Here is an 18,650-nt window from a genome sequence, read left to right on the forward strand (position 1 = left end):
AAAAATTACATGCTTCATGTTATACTGATTTTTTTTCCCACCGATATCAACTGTTGAATGTACAACAAAAATAATTAAAGGTGCTGTAATACCATATAATGTAGCATCTGAACTGGGACACCTGTCTGAAACACTTTTGCCTGGGACAGTTGCTAGTCAGAAAAGACTGGGACTACAGCATAAGCCAGGGTGTTCGGTCTCCCTAGCTTATGTGGACCCCGCTCTTGGCAATTCATCAACCTTTATCGGAAAAAGACCATCTTCTGATTTGATTAAGTTTTTCTTCTGATATGGTTTGCAGGCCATCAAATTCATATTGGTAGCTTTCTTTCTAGCTTCATTTGGCAACTATGTGGTAAATCAATTGATGGACTAAATCACAACCTATAAGCTTAATTTTAAAATGTGTAACAACCTTCTGTGGAAAATTTAAAAATAAACATCATTAAAAAAATACCGTTCTGTAACCACTTCTGAATTTTGGCATCTGAAATACATCGGCAAGTGTAAATTGAAAAGATTTCGAAGTCCTTTACAGTTGTATTTTATTACAACCTCAAAAGTATTGCCCATGATGGGCAAGACTAAATGAAAAAGGTATGTGTTACATGTATTCTGCTATGATGAGTCTTTTAAAATCAAGGAAAAAAAAAAAAACCCTATTTGAAAGCGGGAATAACCCAATGAACACCTGTATCTGTGTACCTTGATTTAGCAATTATTAACATTTTGCTGTATTTGTTTTATCATGATGCTTCACCCCTAAATAAGGCAACGGTGTCTCCCAAGAACAAGGACATTCTACGTAATAGTCATAGCAAATTGAACTTTGTTGTACAGTCCATATTCATATTTCCCCAGTTGTCCCAACAATATCTTTATAGACAATTTTGTTCTTTCTCCTACTCCTTAATCCAGAGTTGCATTTAGTTACATTGTTTCTTTAGTCTCTTTACATCAGAAACAGTTCCCTAGCTTTTCTGCTCCTTTTATGACGCTGACATTTTGGAACAGCCCAGACTAGTTGCTTTTGCAGTTTTCAGTTTGGATTTGTCTGATTGTTTCCATATGATTATATTCAGGTTAAACCTTTTTTGGCAGAAATATCCCAAAGGCGGTGATGTGTTTGTTCTCCATGCAGCACATCAGACTCCCTCTGCTACCTTTTTTAAGCAAATGAACTGAAAGATTAAGAAAGGCTTGGAGGTCTGCTTCCAAAAACTCAGCCATTGAAAACCCTGTGGAGCACACCATTCTACTCACATGGCTGCCCTGAGTCAGAATCAGCTGATGGCAACTGTTTTTTGTCTTTCTTAGGCCCTTTACACTAACTCAGTGTTTATTTCATTTTAGGAAATATCAATTAGTTTAAACTTAGGGGTAATTTTAATATTTGAGGATATAATAAAGGTCTTCCCGTTTAAATTGATCAGTTGTAGTGATTGCCACTTTTATGCAGTTATCTTGAAGTCCTGGTGGCGTGACATTTAAGCACTTGGCTGCTAACCGAAAGGTTGGCGGTTCGAATCTACCTAGAGGCTCCGAGGGGAAAGACCTGGCAGTCTACTCCTATATAGATTACAGCCTGGAAAGCCCTATTGGGCACTTCTGCTCTGTCACATGGAGTAACTGTGAGTAGAAAATCAACTCGGTGGCACCTGACATCCTAGAGGTAGCTCCCTTATGAATCATTAGACTTAAAAGTTACTTGTCTTCAGCTTCTATAGTGATAAACTGATATCCCTGATTAAAAAAAAAAAAAGAAACATTGAGGCTAGGCTTGTAATGCGCATTCCTAAAAAGAATGCCTGGTTGAAGTTAGGGTGGCAGTGTGCCACCAGAACAGGAGGGGTTCTCATTCTTACTCCACAGAGGGACTGGCGATGGTTTGGAAAATTGCACGTGTGTGTGTGTGTTGTTTATTTTTTAAATTAATTTTAGTTTTTTAAAAAACAGAGATAGTTCTTAGCATTTATCAGATTTCAAAGGGTCATGGCTCCCCAGAGTTTAAGAAGCATTGCATTATAGGGAGGATTTCAGAGTAGGTGAATATGCTAGTATCAATAGAAGGGAAATTTTGAGATTCATTAATGAGTTAGGTATCATCTGACTATAGGATAGGAGCCCTGGTGGCACAGTGGTTAAGTATTCAGCTTCTAACCAAAAGGTTCTAACCCACCAGCCACTCCACGGGAGAAAGATGGTGGCATTTGGCTTCCATAAAGATTTACAGCATTGGAAACTGTCTGGGGCAGTTCTTCTCTTTTCTGTAGGGTTGCTGTGAGTCGGAATTGACTCTACAGCAGTGTGGTTTTGGTTTGGTCTTTTGACTTAGGCATCGTTTACCCACAGTCTTCTAAAACAAAACAAAATCACACACACATGAATATATATATATAGTTGAAATTTCATATCTAAAATGGTCTTATTTTAAATATGATTTACATACTGTGTATTTGTGTGTCTGCATGTTAACTGTGGAGCAGCATTTCTACTCTCGTAGCTAGGGAAAAGCATTTTGAGTTTTCCAGCAGTAGTATATTATGGGACGATGACTCAGCTGACTTCTCATTTCACGTGGAATGTTAAAACAGATTGGAACCTGGTTGAGGATTTTATACTTTGAACCTTACAAGATATTTTCTACAAACAGTGATTGATTGGATTTTGTATAATGACAAGTAAGATTAAGCCAACTCATTTGTTTTGCTCTCCTTGCTAGTGGTTTTCAGTCAGCTAGCATTTATTGAGCCATTTGCTTCAGTGATACTGTTTTTTATAATTATGACATCTGTGTTTTGTTGACTTCAGTCCCTTCTTTTTGAAGTATCCCCCAAAACACATATGCTCACACTCACCAGGAAATGGTGCTATATGGTGCTTAAGTAGGCACCAATTTTGAATGTATTTTTAAGCATTACTTCACTCTTGTGGTAATTGACTATATGCAGGATGTCAGAGAAGTTCTATTTATGAATCCCTGGGCAATGAGAAAGGAGCCTGGTGGAATCATACAATATGTGGCCTTTTGTATCTAGCTTCTTGCACTTAGTATAATGTTTTCAAGGTTCATTGATATTGTAGCATCTATTAGTACTTCATTCCTTTTTATGGCTGAAGAATATTCCATTGTATGGCTATGCCATGTTTTGTTTAACCGTTCATCAGTTGATGGGCTTTTGGGTTGCTTCCGCTTTGAGCATTAGCTGCTGTGAACCTGTGTACAGGTGTTTGTGTGGACATATCTTTGGGTATATACCTAGGAGTGGAATTGCTGGGTCATATGGCAACTGTATGTTTAACTTCTTGAGAAACTTCAGACTGTTCTCCAAAGTGACTGTACCATTTACGTTCTCATTAGCAGTATATCAGGGTTCCAATTTCCTCACATTCTCTGTTGTTGTTAGTTGCCGTCAAGTCGATTTTGACTCATGGTGACCCCATGTGTGCAGAATAGAACTGTTCCATGTGGTTTTCGAGGCTGTGACTTTTCAGAAGCAGATTGCCAGGACTGTCTTTCCAGATGCCTCTGCGTGGGTTTGCGCCACCAACCTTTAGGTTAGCAGCCAATTTTGAGTTAATTTCTGTATAGGCTGTAACGTAGAGGTTCAGCTTCATTCTCTTACAAGTGAGTATCCAGTTGTTCCAGCACCATTTTGTTGAAAAAACTTCACCTTGGCGCCCTTATTGAAAATTAATTGACTATAAATGTAAGAGATTATTTCTGGACTCTCAATTTTATTCTATTAATCCATATGCCTATTTTGCCAGTTCCACAGTCTTCATTACTGTAGCTTTGTAGTAGTTTTGAAATCAGGAAGTCTGAGTCCTTCAACTTTGTTGTTTTTCAAGATTGTGTTCGCTGTTCTGGGTTCCATGCATTCCCATGTAAATTTTAACATAGTTTTTCAATTTCTTCAAGCTGGGATTTTGATAGGGTTTGTGTTGAATGTGTCAGAGCCTTGGTGGCGCAGTGCTTAAACGTTCAGCTGCTGACCAAAAGGTTGGCAGTTTAACCCCCCAACCATTCTTTCGAAGTCATCTGGGGCAGTTCTCCTTTGTCCTATAGGGTCACTATGCGTCAGAATTGACTTGATGGTAATGGGTTTTGGTTTGGTTTGTGTTGAATGTGTAGGTCAGTTTGGGAAGTATTGCCATCTTAACATTGTTAAGTCTTCTAGTTCATGAACATGGGATGTCTTTCCATTTATGTAGGTCTTTACCTTTTTTCAGCGACAGCTTGTAGTTTTCAGTGTAGAAGACTTGCACTTCTTTTGTAAAATTTATTTGTAAGTATTTTTATTCTATTTGATGCTATTGTGAATGGAATTGTTTTCTTAGTTTCATATTCAGATTCTTCATTGCTAGTGTATGGAGAGAGTTAATTTTTGTATGTTGATCATATATCCTGCAGTTGTGCTGAACTCATTTATTCTAATTTGTGTGTGTGTACAGACACATGCATGCACACATATACATTCGTAAGGATTTCCTATATATAACATCACGTCACCTGTGAATAGTTTTACTGCTTCCTTTCCAATCTGAGTGCAGTTTATTTCTTTTTCTAGTATAATTTCTTTGACTAGAACCTCCAGTACAGTGTTGAATAGAAGTGGTAAGACAAGACATCCCTATCTTGAGGAGGGATGGTCTTAGGGAAAAGTTATTCAGTCTTTAACCATGGAGTATGATGTGATGCTGTGAGTTTTTCATAGATGGCCTTTATCAGGAAGTTTCTTTCTATTCCTAGTTTGTTATTTTTTTTTTTTGGTTATGAAAGAATGTTGGATTTCATCATGTTCTTTGTCTATTGAGATTGTCATGTAATTTTTGTTACTCTGTTACGTTGTATTGCTTCAATTGATTTTCATAATGTTAAACAAACTTTGCATTACTAGAATAAATACCACTTGGTTATATTTTTTTGATGTTCCTGAATTGCATTTGTTAGTCTTGAGGATTTTCGTGTCTCTATTCATAAGGGTTATTGGTCTGTGGTTTTTTTCACTCACTCTCTCTCTTTTTTTAAAAAAACATTTTGTGGTGAAATATACATAACAAAACATCGGCCACTTCAACCACCTTTTACATGTGCAGTTCAGTGGCATTAGTTACATGCACCCTGTTTTGCATCCATCACCATGTAGTTTTCTTGTGATTCCTTTGTCTGCTTTCCATACCTGGTGCTTGGTTTGGTCTGGTTTGGCATCGGGGTTCTGAGTTGCTTATTTGACACCTATCTCGTTCTGCGTCGTGCTATAATAGTTGTTTTCATATGTTGAATTCGATTTTATACTATATACCTTTCTGCTTTGTGGGCCAGGTTGCAGCCTCCTTTATATCCTAACCGCAGCCTAGTGCACCGTTTTGTACCTAGCCTCTTGTAGGTGACGTTTTGTCTACACATACTATGTGCATCTGTTAAGCACTTCATCCGCATTAACTAATTGAATCTTCACACCAATCTTTTGAGGGAGGCACAATTTGAGGCCTCTCACAGAAGAGGGCATGGAGGCTTAGAGAAGTTAAAATGTCTAAGGTTACACAAATAGATGGTGGGGTTGAAATTTAAGCCCCCTTCTCTTTGCCATTAGAGTCTGGGTTCCTAACTACATGCTATACCGCGTAGGCAATTCTTGTTTGAATAGACCGAATTTAAACTTAAAGGCCTCAAAGGAGACGTAGACCGTTGATAGGAATAAGAGTGAAGGGTGCATTTTCAGCGCTGGTGGTGGAGTTATAGTTTAGTAAGGGCAAGGAAGCAGAAATTGGCATCTAATGGGAGTGCCTATGGGTCAGGAGTGCCTAGTGCCATGGAGTATAGAACAAATAGAAGAACTGATTTTTTCTCCAGAGCAGCAATTAATCCTATTTGGAAGATTAAGATTAACATCTATAGTAATTAGGAAATTGACGTTGTTCAATTAGAGGTCAAGGATGAGGCTTGTATGGGCTGGAAAAAATCCTGAAGGAACTAGTAATTAAGCTAAGCCTTAAAAGAGGAGTAGGATTTAGGTGGTGGTAGTATTTGTAGTAGTAGCAGTAGTTTTAGAAAACTTAGGTTTTTGAGTCAGCTTTACCACAGCCTTCTACTGTCTGGTAAGTCACTTAGACTTTCTGGTCCTCAGAAATGGGATTGTCAAATGGGAATAATATCAATTCCTTTTTTGAGGGTTGTTGTGGGTTCAAAATGGCTAGTGTTCAAGAGTTCTTTGTAAACTAGAGCGTGCTTCTGTCATTCTAGTGGGCTATCTATTATTCTCACAATTTATAATCACTGACTTCTTTCAATCTGAGCTTTTTATTTTGAAATAATTTCAGATTTAGAGAAATGTTACAAGAATGGAACAAAGAATTCCCAAATATCCTTCAGCCACATTCCCCAAATGTTAACATTTAACCATATTTGTTTTATCATTCTCTCCTTTTATATTCATACAGTTTATTCCTTAATCGTCTGAGACATGATGTCCTTTTACTCCTAACAACTTAAGTATTTTCTAAAAACAAGGGCATTTTCTTAGTAACCACAGGACCATTATGAAAACTGGGGAAGTTAATATTAGCACAGCAATTTTAATAGCTAATCTACAGACCCAATTTTGCCAGTTGTCTCAATAATACCCTTTAGAGCAAAACAAAACAATGTATGTATATATATACTTATGGCTGCAAACTGAAAGGTTGGCAGTTTGAATCCAGTAGTTGCTCCATGGAGACCCTATGGTACAGTTGTACTCCGTCCCTAAAGGGTTGCTATGAGTTGGAATCAAGTTGGTTTGGTTTTTATATATCATAATATATATATATATTTTCCTGGTCAGGGATTCAATCTAGGATCACATGTTGCATTTAGTTTTCATGTTTGTTTAGACACCTATAGTCTGGAACCATTTCTGAGTCTTCCTTTTGTTCTTCAAGACCTTGATATTTTTCAAGAGCACAGGCTGGTTATTTTATAGAATGTCCCTCAACCTATGTTTCCTCATGATTAGATTCAGGTTATGCGTTTTTAGCAGTGATGTTGTATTTTTCTCAGTGCCTTATATCAAGAGGTGCATGGTGTTCACTTACTCCATTGCAGTTGATTATAACTTTAACAACTTGGTTAAGTCAGTATCAGGTTTCACCACTGTAAAATTACTATTTTTCCCTTTGTAATTAATTATCTTATTGGAAGATATTTTTAGACAATATAAATATCTTGTTTCTCATCAAGTTTTCACCCACTAGTTTTAGTATCCATTGATCATTTTTTCCTGAATCAATTGGTTGCCAAATAATGATTTTCTTTCTTTAAAAAAAAAAAAAAAATTATGTGGTAAAAAAATATATAACAACATTTGCCATTTTAACCTTTTTAAAGTGTATAATTAGTGACATGAATTGTACTCACCATGCTGTGCAGCTACCGCTGTCACAAATGATTTTCTAGTTTCCTCACTCCCCCTTCATTAGTTGACATTCTATGGTAAGATCTGTTTCTCTACCTTATTTATTCTTTCATTCACTTATTAATATCAGTATGGACTCCTGGATTTTCATTTTATTCAGTGGATTATAATCCTTTCTAGCATTATTAATCACTCAAATTATGGGGGAATGGGAACTTCCTTCAACTTGAGCCTCCTACTTTTTGAAGAGATACAGACTGTCCTCCCTCGTTGCTACCTTTTTTTTTCCTTTTCTTTTCTACTCTGTCCTATAGGGTCGCTATGAGTTGGAATTGACTCGATGGCAGTGGGTTTGGTTTTGTTTTTTTTTTTTGGTTTGTTTATTTTTTTAGGGGAAGATGTGCCAACTCTTAACCACCTCCAAAGCTAAACTTTTTGCTTATGCTTTATAGTTCAAAATCAAATACTATTTAGAAATACACAACATTGCTGCCACCCTATTTCTTGTCTCTTTTTCTTCTCATATTTCTGCCATAAATATGTCTTTTTATTAGTTTTTGTGTGTGCATACTCAAATAGAAGCACATGAGGATATGTATTTTTATCCTCCCCTCTTTTTACACATAAGAATATGTATTCTTATCCTCCCCTCTTTTTACACAAAAGATAGCATTACTGAACCTTTGTTATTTTTTCAATTTACAGTGTACACCTTCCAGATCTTTTCACATCAGGGACCTTCATTTTCTTAACCAGCCAGTTGCTCTTGAGTCAGTTCTGACTCCTTGTTGACACCATGTGTGTCAGGGTAAAACTGTGCTCCATAGAGTTTTCAGTGACTCATTTTCACAAGCAGTTTTCCAGGCCTTCCTTCGAGGTGATTCTGGGTGGACTCAGATCTTCAATCTTTCATTTAGCAGCCAAGCATGTTAATTGTACCACCCAGGGACTCCTCGTAGCTCCTTAACAGCTGCATAGCATTCCATTTTATGTGTGTATCAATTTTATTTAACTACTTCCATATTGGTAGATATTTAACTACTTGTGATTTTAAGCTTATCTTTTGCGTTACCTCCCCCATGACCTTCTCCGATACCTTTATTTCTTTGTTAGTTCCTTTTCCACCTCCACATAAATACTAGCCTTCCTTATTTTAAAAACAGTCTTTAAAAAAAAAAAAAGAAAAGCTTAAATTTTATCCTGTTCTCTTCGTTTCACTGCCAAAGTTTTTAAAAAACTGATCCAAACTGCTGACTTCACTCCCTTGCCTAATATTTTCCTGCAGTTGGGTGTCCATCTCTTTCATCTGGTGAAATTAAAGTTTTGAAGGTTACCAGTGCCTTCCTATTGTATAATGCTGGACTGCCTGTGGTGATTAATTTAGGTAGGAGGGCAACAAGGAGACTTAAAACGAGATGAGCAGACAGAAGAAGGGAAGCAGGATGGCTAGGAGGAAATAAAACAAGGTAGGATCTATAAGGGGAAATGCTGAGCTGGAGTAGAGCAAAATATAATTTTTTTTGGCAGAAGACATGAAGTATATTTTTATAACTTGCTTGTAACATGCAACTGGCTTCTGTGTCAGAACAAGCTGGCTTATGCTGAGTTGCTGACTGATAGGCTAGTCAGGCCCTCTGGAAAGTTGCCTCCTGTTTTCTCTTTCCTAAAAGCAAAACAGAAACATCTGACTCCCATGTTCCATTATGGTCATTTCTGACAGCAGAAATTAGGATTTCTAAGATCTGGAGTTGTCATTAACATAGCTCTTTTCTGTTATCCTTACTAATAGTGCCACCTACTCCAGTTTCTTCTTTGTTATTCTCTTGGATTTATTCTTTGCTCTCCCTTTCTACTGCTGACATTGTGGTTCAGGCTATTACAGATTCACTTGGATTATTGCAGCAGTCTTCCCACCCTGTTCAGCCAACTTATTTCCTACTCTTCCCCAACACTTTTCCTCCTTTTTTCTATTTCAAATAATGCTCCTTCCTGAAGTTCCCATGCTAAAAAGTCTGCATGCTTTGTGAGACCAAAAGAACTGGATGGTACCCGGCTACCATTATTGAATGTTTTGATCAAGGATTCCATAGAAGAATCCTGATCAAAAGGGGGGAAATGGAGAACAGAATTGCCCGTTTTCATGGACTCTAGACTTTCTGGAGCCATGGAGGGTAGATGAACCCCTGAAACTATTGCCCTGAGATAATTTTTAAACCTCAAACCAAAAATATCTCCTGACGTCTTAAAACCAAGCAATACTTTAGCTTAAAAAGTCTGCCTTTAGCATTATGCACTTTTTAAAAAATTGTGATTTAAGTGAAAGTTTACAAATCAAGTCAATCTCTCATACAAAAATTTATATACACCTTGATAAATATAATTGCTCTCGCCCTGAGACGGCACACTCCTTCTCTCCACCCTGTATTCCCCATGTCCGTTCAGCCAGCTGCTGTCCCCCTCTGCTTTCTCATCTCCCCTTCAGAGAGGAGCTGCCCACATAGTCTCATGTGTCTGTTTGAGCCAAGAAGCTTAGCCCTCACCAGTATCATTTTCTATCTTATTGTCCAATCCCACCCCTTTCTGAAGAGTTGACTTTGGGAGCATTGCGCTCTTTTAAGAGCTGACTATATGGAATCAAATTGACAACAGCAACTCGAAAGATTAGATAGGAACCTTAGGGGGTAGTGAGTTTATGTTAATGAGGCAGAAACACCCCAGAAAAGGAGGATGAGAATGGTTTGCACAACTCGAATGTAATCAGTGTCACTAAATTGTACATGTAGAAGCTGTTGACTTGGTGTATATTTTGCTGTGTATATTCCCAACAACAAAATAAATTTAGAGAAAAAAAGTTTTCATGCTTTGCTTGTGCCCATACCTGTTTGTGTTCCCTTGCCTGAAGGCCCACCTCTCTTCTGTGTCTATAGAAATCCCGCCCCCTTTCAAGTGCCAGATCAACTTTTAACTGTTCCATGAAGCTTTCCATAGCTGTAACAACTCATACTTGTGTTTTATGTTTCTGAACTTGTTTACAGCCTGTACCAAATGATTGTTTTCTTATTTTGAGCGTGTTCAATTATTTTTCCTATTAAATTATAGAGTTTCAAGTCATGTTTTCTATTTGGGCCCTCCCACTGTACAGCAGACTGCTTGGCTGTCAGACTGACTGTGCTCAACATATTCTTATTGGTTGATAGATTAAACCTTATGTAGCGATTATGAAATAATTTTGGAATTAGAGAATAAACTCTTTCCAGGTACCTTGAAATTCTCAGTCATACATCTTGCATTTTTCATTTTTTTGTTTTAGGACAAATTTTCTAACTGCCTTCCTATTTCTCTCTTTTGAACTATTCAAACTCCTCAAATGTGGGAATTTACAGCTATTCACTAGTTGTGTTCTAGTTGTTTCTCCCACATCACTCTGCCATAAACATTCACAAAAATAAAAAATACTGAAATTGCTCTCTTAAAGGTCAACAACACATGGGTCCCTTTTGTTAAAACCAGTGACTGTTAGAGTCTTTGTTTTCCTTGATACCTTTGCTGTTCTTACTTACACTCAGTGTTCTTGGAACTCTAATACTTTGTATTTCTTGACTGTACATTCTGTTAAAATGGTTCTTATAGGAGATGGGAGGAAATAAGAAAAAGACTGTGGAGGCACATAGTCTAGGGGAAAGATGTACTACATGTAAGAAGATCTGTCTGTCCCTTAGTCTCTCCAGAGGAAAAGGATTTATTCTCTGAGACCTCTGAAGAGAAAGCTAGCACTTTACTTTGGGAGGTATCATAGTGTAGGGGAAAGGAAAGACTATGACTTTTGAGACTCTGTATTTGAGTCCTAACTGTATCCTGTACTAGTTATATGACCTTGGACAGGTTACTTAACCCCTCCGAGTCTCGGTTTCTTCATTTATAAAAGGGAAATATCATTTAAACACGAAGACAGTGGTGGTTCAGTGGTAGAATGCCTGCCTTCCATGTAGGAGACCCTGTGTACGGTTCCTGGCTGGCGCACCTCATGCACAGTCAACACGCATCCGTCAGCGGAGGTGTGCATGTTGCAGTGATGCTGAACAAGTTTCAGCAGAGCTCCAAAACTAAGATGGACTAGAAAGAAAGGCCTGGCGATCTACTTCCATAAATCATCCAGTGAAAACCTTATGGTTCACAAGGGTTTGATTTGCAGCCAGTCATGGGGATGGCACAGGACTGGACAGCGTTTTATTCTGTTTTGCGTGGAGATGCCATGAGTCAGGGACCAACTTGATGGTAGCTTTCAACAATATTAATCATTACAAAAAAACCCCAAAAACCAAACCTGTTGCCTTCGAGTCGATTCCGACTCATAGCAAGCCTAAAGGACAGAGTAGAACTGCCCCATAGGGTTTCCAAGGAGCACCTGGTGGATTCGATCTGCCAGCCTTTTGGTTAGCAGCCTGTCTTAGTCATCTACTGCTGCTTCAACAGAAACACCGCAAGTGAGTGGCTTTAACAAAGAGAAATTTATTCGCTCACAGTCCAGTAGGCTAGAAGTCTGAATTCAGGGCTCCGCTCCAGCGGAAGGCTTTCTCTCTCTGTCAGCTCTGGAGGAAGGTCCTTGTGATACATCAGACTTCCCTTGGTCTGGGAGCATCTCAGTGCGGGAACCTCAGGTCCAAAGGATGAGCTCTGCTTCCAGCACTGCTTTCTCGGTGGCATGAGGTTCCCACTGTCTCCTAGCTTCCCTTTCCTTTTATCTCTTGAGGGAGAAAAACTGGTGTAGGCCACAGCCCAGGGAAACTCCCTTTACGTGGGATCTGGGATATCACCTGGTAAGGGTGTTATAATCCCACCCTAATCCTCTTTAACATAAAATTACAATCACACAATGGAGGACAGCCACAGAATACTGGGAATCATGGCCTAACCAAGTTAATACATGAATTTTTGGGTGGACATTATTCAGTCCATGGTATTAGCAGCCATAGCTCTTAACCACTACGCCATGGAGAAAGTATGTAGAAAATGTCCAGCACAGCCATCTCCTCTCAGTCTCTTCTATCAACATTTTAACCATGTTTGTTCTCATTCCTAGGTCCAGGACCAGTGAGTGAAAATTACAGGGAGGTAGATTTTGGCTTAATGAAGGAAGAATTTTCTAAACGTTGGGCTGAACTGTTGAATAGGCGGCACCTAACACAGATGAATCTGTCGTTGCATACTTTTGAGAAGACTCATTCCTGGACAGTGCAAGTAAATGATTTGTATTGATTACTGAAGATGAGGGCAAAATTTGAAACCTTTCTTGAATAATTGTGTGGAATATGCCATCCTGACCCTGATCTCTTTATTTTCCCTAATCCAAACAATGAATTCCCTTCCTTTGTATGTTTTAAAGTTAATTTTATGATATAATTTACATACAGTAAAATTCACACATTGAGTGTATAGATGAATGACTTGGCAAATGTATACACCTGTGTAATGACCACCCCAATCAAGTTATAGAATATTTCCATCTTCCTAACAGGTTTTCTCATTGACACTGATTCTTATAAAACCAAACCAAACCAAACCAAACCCATTGCCATCGAGTCGATTCCGACGAGCTACCCCAAAGTATACATGAAATATAGGGCATAAGTAAATAAAAATACCAAGTTTTGATGAAAGGGGAGCCCAGCCTTTCTAGAGCAACAAGGTAGATTCATGGATACTTGTAGATTTGAGGTATCCTGCTACTAGCCTTCAAGGGATAGATGAGTGTTTTGAATGAGAAATTAACTTGAGCTATAAACTTTCACCCAAAGCACAGGAATAAAAAAGAAAAAAGGATAGATGATTGCTGACTGGAGCATGTATCAAACACGATGGGACACTGAGACCTATTAAATCCGTCAACCCATACAACAAGATTAGAAACGGAGGTGCCTAGAATTCAGAGAACAGAAAGAACAAATGCTGAAGATTACAGATGTTTTCTGCATAGTAGGTGCCCATAATATCTTTACACACTTAGGGTAAATATACCCTTTTGGGTGCCACTGAAAATTGGTGATAGGGGTACGTTGACTAGGCATTTGAATGCTTACTTGGCACTGTGCTAAATAAGCACTGTTTATTAAATCCTTATTAAAATCTTGTGAAGTAGATACATATGACCACTTATCCCTACTTTTAACATGAAGCTGAGAAAGGTTTAAGTATTTTGAGGTACTGTAATCAACTTTTACCTTTGACTTCTACATGTCTTCTAGAGTATGATACCCAGAACAGATAACATAAGATGGTGTAACTTCATTGCCTTTGTTTACTAGTTTTATTCTACTTCTCTCTTTTGATGTGGCTATCTTTATCCTTGACTTTCCCAGGATTGTAGTGAGAGTGAGCTTGTTCACTCTCAACACCTCCCTTACACAGAATGTGAAAGGAGTGAGTCACGGTTACAGTTGGCGCGAATCTGTTATGCTACCCCATTAGCCACATGACAGTTCTACACAGAAAATGGCAATGAAATTTAGCAGCACGTACCATACTCTTCTTTCAACTTTTAACTGATTTTAGCATACATTTAATTTCACTAAATTATCAGTTACGCATAACATCACTGATTTTGTTTTCCACTGTGTACCTGCATCTCCTCTCAATCTCTCCCATCAACAAACCAGCATGTATTTTGTGCAGCTGCATCACAGTATAGTTGTAGCACTCCTTCCAGTTCCTATGTACTTATCTTTCTTATTTTATCTTCTGCTACATCCTCACTGCCATATTTCTTCCAGCCTTGATAAATGATTTGCAGTTCCCCAAATGTTTAGTTCATGTCCCTGAACTGCTCCTTGCCTGCTTGATAATTCATGTCTCTCCTGGAAAGCTTCCTCAGACAGAGTTACCTTATGTACTTTGTCCTTGTGTGATAGGTTTCTTCAAGTGGCTGATATTTCTTGGTTATCTGTTGGTATTATGAATGTAGGTAACTGGAGTGTTTTCCTCCAGCTTTGTGCAGGTCTCTTTATCCAGTAGGCTCCTACCCTGAATGGGAGGTCTGATGCTGTGCTCTGTACGTGTGAAGGGGTATTGATGACAGGGTTTGCTTTAGGGGTGTGTTGGAAAGGAGTGGCAATAGCCTCCTAGAAGGGCTTTGATCTGGGACACCAAACCCTACTGGCCTCCTGTGGAAAGTTTAGTTTATTTGGTTTTAGCCTGGATTCAAATGCAGCTGCTACCTGTGGCCCCGTAGGTACTGGAATAGGAAGTGGGTGAGAGGGGTTGAGTAGCTGTGGCCTTTTTTTTTTTTTTAATTCCTTAGGCAGTTTTCCTCCAGTGCCTGTTATTCTTCTCCCTGCTTTGATCTTGAAATCTCTCTAAAGCTCCCCTAGAAATGATGGTGCATACATCCATTGCAGACTTTACTTGTGCCTATTCTGGGTCGTGGCTTCCTTTGCTCTTGTTTATTCATCAGCTCAGAAGAGATTTATTACTTTTTTTCCTCGTCATTTTAGTGAAGTAGTGTGGGAAGGAGGATGCGAGCCCATTTGCTCAGTTTTTTTATTTTGAAACCCTGAATCAGAGGTTCTTTTGACAGCTTTGAGCACTTGAGATTTTAAAAATTGAAATAAACTTTTAAAATTGCCTTATTGATTATTTTACAAGTATTGATGAAACAACTTGGAATGTTTATGGAACGTGAAATTATTGTAATACTGAAATACAAGTCACCTGTTTATGAATAACTTGTTCTAAAAATACTTAGAAAGCCGTTTAGAGCCAGGAAAGCCAAAGGTACCCCATATACCTGGGCAGGAGAGCGTTGTGGGGAGGTCCCAGGCGTTGCCATTTAGCTACTAATTGATAATCAGGCCAGAAGCAAGGTAACTCTGGCTTACACTATGTTGTTTACATTATAACATTACAGGGAATTGCTTGCTCCCAATGGAAAGTTTCCTGATTTTAGGTTGTCTCCTTTGATATGACATTAATTAAAAGGAGAGCTCTGTTACTTGTGGCTTAGTAATGAAAAGTGAATTTGTAATGTGTAGAAGCTATACTATTTAGATTGCAAGTTGTGTTTTATTTTGGTGAATGGTAATAAAAGAATAATAGCACTATTCGTCACGCCTTTAATTCTAATAAGGAGCCCCGGTGTCTCAGTGGTTAAAGCACTCAGCTGTAAACCAAAAGGTTGGTAGTTTGAACCCACCAGCTGCTCCACAGGAGAAAGATGTGGCAGTCTGCTTCCATAAAGATTTGCAGCTTTGGAAGCCCTATGGGGTAGTTCTACTCTGTCCTGTAGGGTCACTGTGAGTTGGAATCGACTTGACAGCAGTGGGTTTGGTTTTGGTTAACTTCTAACTAGAGTGAAAATGAACCTGTATGCAACTTTTTTTTTATTTCTTAGTACATTTTGGGAAAGTTAATTGCAACTGTGTGGTTCAGGGGTTTAGTGCAAGAAGAAGAACAGTTGATGGAAGAAAAGAAAAAGAAAAAAGACGACAAGAAAAAGAAGGAAGCTGCTCAAAAGAAGGTAGTATATGTATAAACTATTTATATTAAGTAGTTCAAAAAACACTAAAAAAAGAAAATTTATTGGATTTTTAAAAAAAGCATTTGACAATGTTTTAAATTCAGTGCAGATTGATTTTAACATTTAATGTCTTTGAATATGCATATACAGTAACTTGCTAAGCGTATACATTTTAATGTATAGTTTTTTAATATTGCCAGTACTTTTTCAAAGGTAAGTGCATTATATAGGTCTTTATCTTTCAATTAGCTGTTTCTAGATGTTTCATAGTACATCATTTGATAAGTGGGAGGAACATGGAATTTGTAGCCACATAGATGAAAATTTGAAACCTGGCTCTACCACAGAATGATGTGGACTTTAAATTTATTTAGCCTCTCTGAGCCTCCGTTTCCATATGTTTGTAAAATTAAGATTGAATTAAATGAGATAACAATACCAATACATAACAATATACACAACAGGAAATAAAATAGTACAGAAGTACAGTAATAAAGGAAATAGTTATACACATTAATGGGAAATGAAGTGTCAACTTTTTTTTTTATTTAGTACTTGGGCTGATTTAAGAAATTTGCAGTGTATATCAGGATACTTTAAAATAAGCCGATAACATTATTTACTGCAAGAGAACTCTTAACAAGCCAATACGTTATAAAAACTGTAACCGAAGCAATCTAAATTGAGGCAAAAATAAAAAGCTATATCCATTATTTATGAAGTTTAAAAAATTATTAATAATAAAGGTCAATGACAGTGAAGTAAGCTGGGCGCTTTTCACCTAACATATCAAGAATTCAAGGACCTTAAGAGTGTCGTAAAAGATCCAGTGACATTACTGTTCCCTTTCTGTGTTCTAATGAAACTTAGTGTCTTAATTTTTAATATATGCCTCTTTCGTGCCAGGTACTATGCTAGACACTGGATATAGACTATTCAAAATAGCCAGCATACTGGTCACCACATTACTCAATAGGGAAAAAAAGCACAGGATATAAGACTATGTTAGATGCATTTATTTACGGGAAACTGTTGAAGCACATAGAGCCCCGGTGGTGTAGTGGTTAAGAGCCCGGCTGCTAACCAAAAGGTCAACAGTTAGAATCCACCAGCCCCTCCTTGGAAACCCTGTGGAGCAGTTCTGCTCTGTCCTATAAGGCCACTATGAGTTGAAATTGACTCGACGGCAATGGGTTTGGTTTTTTGGTTTTGGTTGAAGCACAGAGAAAAGTATGACTCAGCCTAAAATAGGGCAGGGGGACAGGGAAATTTTCTTAGAATAGAAATTGGCTAGGTGAAGAAGGAGCAGAATAAAAAAGGATTATAGCCAAAGAAACTCAGAGATAAGTGTCCCTAGTCTATATGCCATAAAGTGTGGGTTTTGGGGGAGGAGAAAAGAGCCAAAGAGAGATCTGATGCAGTGGAGAAGTATCAGGGGGTGAGACTGGAGAGGGTGTTGGTAGCTGGTGCTTTGGCCATTAGATGTTGGGGAAAACACTGAAGACGTTTTAATAGAGTGAAATGAAAGTTTGTATTTTAGGAAGTTTACCTTGGCAGAATTACAGAATTGGATTGAAAAGAGTAGGAACTAGAGACTGAGATATTGGTGAAGGAACTGTTAAAAGAATCCACAGAACGTGTTTAAAGGATATGAAGAGAGAGTAGTATCCCAGATATTGACTGTTAGGTTCCAGATTGAGTGACTAAATATATCCTGGGAGCGGTTAACCAGCTTAACCAGTTAGGGAATACAGAGGGGAAAAGATAAATAATTTAGTTTTGGACATGCTGAACTTAAAGTGTCTGTAGCAAGTATTAGGGTGGGGGATGTAATATAGAGCATTGCGGAGGATTAAGGAGCCCTGGTGGTGCGCTGGTTAAGGGCTCGGCTGCTAATTGAAGGTTTGGCGGTTCGAACTCACCAACCACTCTGTGGGGAAAAGATGTGGCAGTCTGTTTTTGTAAAGATTTACAGCCTGGGAAACGCTATGGGGGCAATTCTGCTCTGTCCTACAAGGTTGCTGTGAGTTGGAATGGACTCAGTGGCAGTGAGTTTGGTTTTTTGGTTTTGGAGGATTCAGATGAGATGAGATGACAGGTGTTCCTGGTTGGCTGCCTTTTGTTTGCTCTCAGGCTGACAGGGAAGAGATGCGTAGGTGTGCATCATGGTCTGGGATTTGGAATAGGATTCCTGTGTAGAGTGTTGGCATTGACCAATGGCTTAGGCCTCATCAGAAGCTTGCTGATGTAGGACAGTCTGCTCAGTCTTCTTCAAGATTTCTTATAAAAAAGTTATGTCCTTTCTAAGGGTGGGGAAGGCTTATCAGACTCTTGTTCCGTAGTGTGAAGACCGTTTTCTCAAATGAAAAGAACTACGAAACTTAAGGGGTTTATTGAGGAGGATTCCTGAGTATACTTTGTGTTGCATCTGAGTGTTGCAATTAGGCCCTGCTAAATCAGGTAAGTCAGGATGTGTGTGAAAGGACTAGAGAAGAGGCCCAAGGCAACATATATAGTGCTTGGAATTTATCCTGTTTACTGAGGAAATTAAGAAAGGGAGTGATCACTGAAATGGTATTTCTTTAAATCTGTAATGTGAGTGTGGTTTTTAAGTTGTGGCATATTACATGAGTAATGGCTCTGTTTATTAAAGTTCGTCCTTTTCTGACCAAGTCTCTAAAGCACCAAGACAGTATAGGTGTTCCTTTATGTGCACCGAGCATAAATATGTCTTTAACAAATGA

General features: G+C 38.3%; 1 protein-coding gene across 16 annotated transcripts in view; it reads left to right on the top strand.

The window, feature by feature from the left end:
• Nucleotides 1–18,650, top strand: part of TNRC6A (trinucleotide repeat containing adaptor 6A) — a 236,294-nt gene that overhangs the window by 135,039 nt on the left and 82,605 nt on the right. For 5 of the 16 annotated variants that reach the window (XM_023558847.2, XM_023558846.2, XM_064295709.1 and 2 more), the window contains one exon: nt 15,819–15,906. The exons of 3 other annotated variants lie outside the window; for them this stretch is intronic. In XM_023558847.2, coding sequence (XP_023414615.2) covers nt 15,819–15,906 — 88 coding nt within the window. Of the gene's footprint in view, nt 1–12,477; nt 12,636–15,780; nt 15,907–18,650 lie in introns of those variants that run through there. 8 more of the 16 variants (XM_064295707.1, XM_023558844.2, XM_064295714.1 and 5 more) reach the window with 4 other exon arrangements.

The sequence above is a fragment of the Loxodonta africana genome, chromosome 12 (genome assembly GCF_030014295.1).
Source record: "Loxodonta africana isolate mLoxAfr1 chromosome 12, mLoxAfr1.hap2, whole genome shotgun sequence".
Lineage (NCBI taxonomy): Eukaryota > Metazoa > Chordata > Mammalia > Proboscidea > Elephantidae > Loxodonta > Loxodonta africana.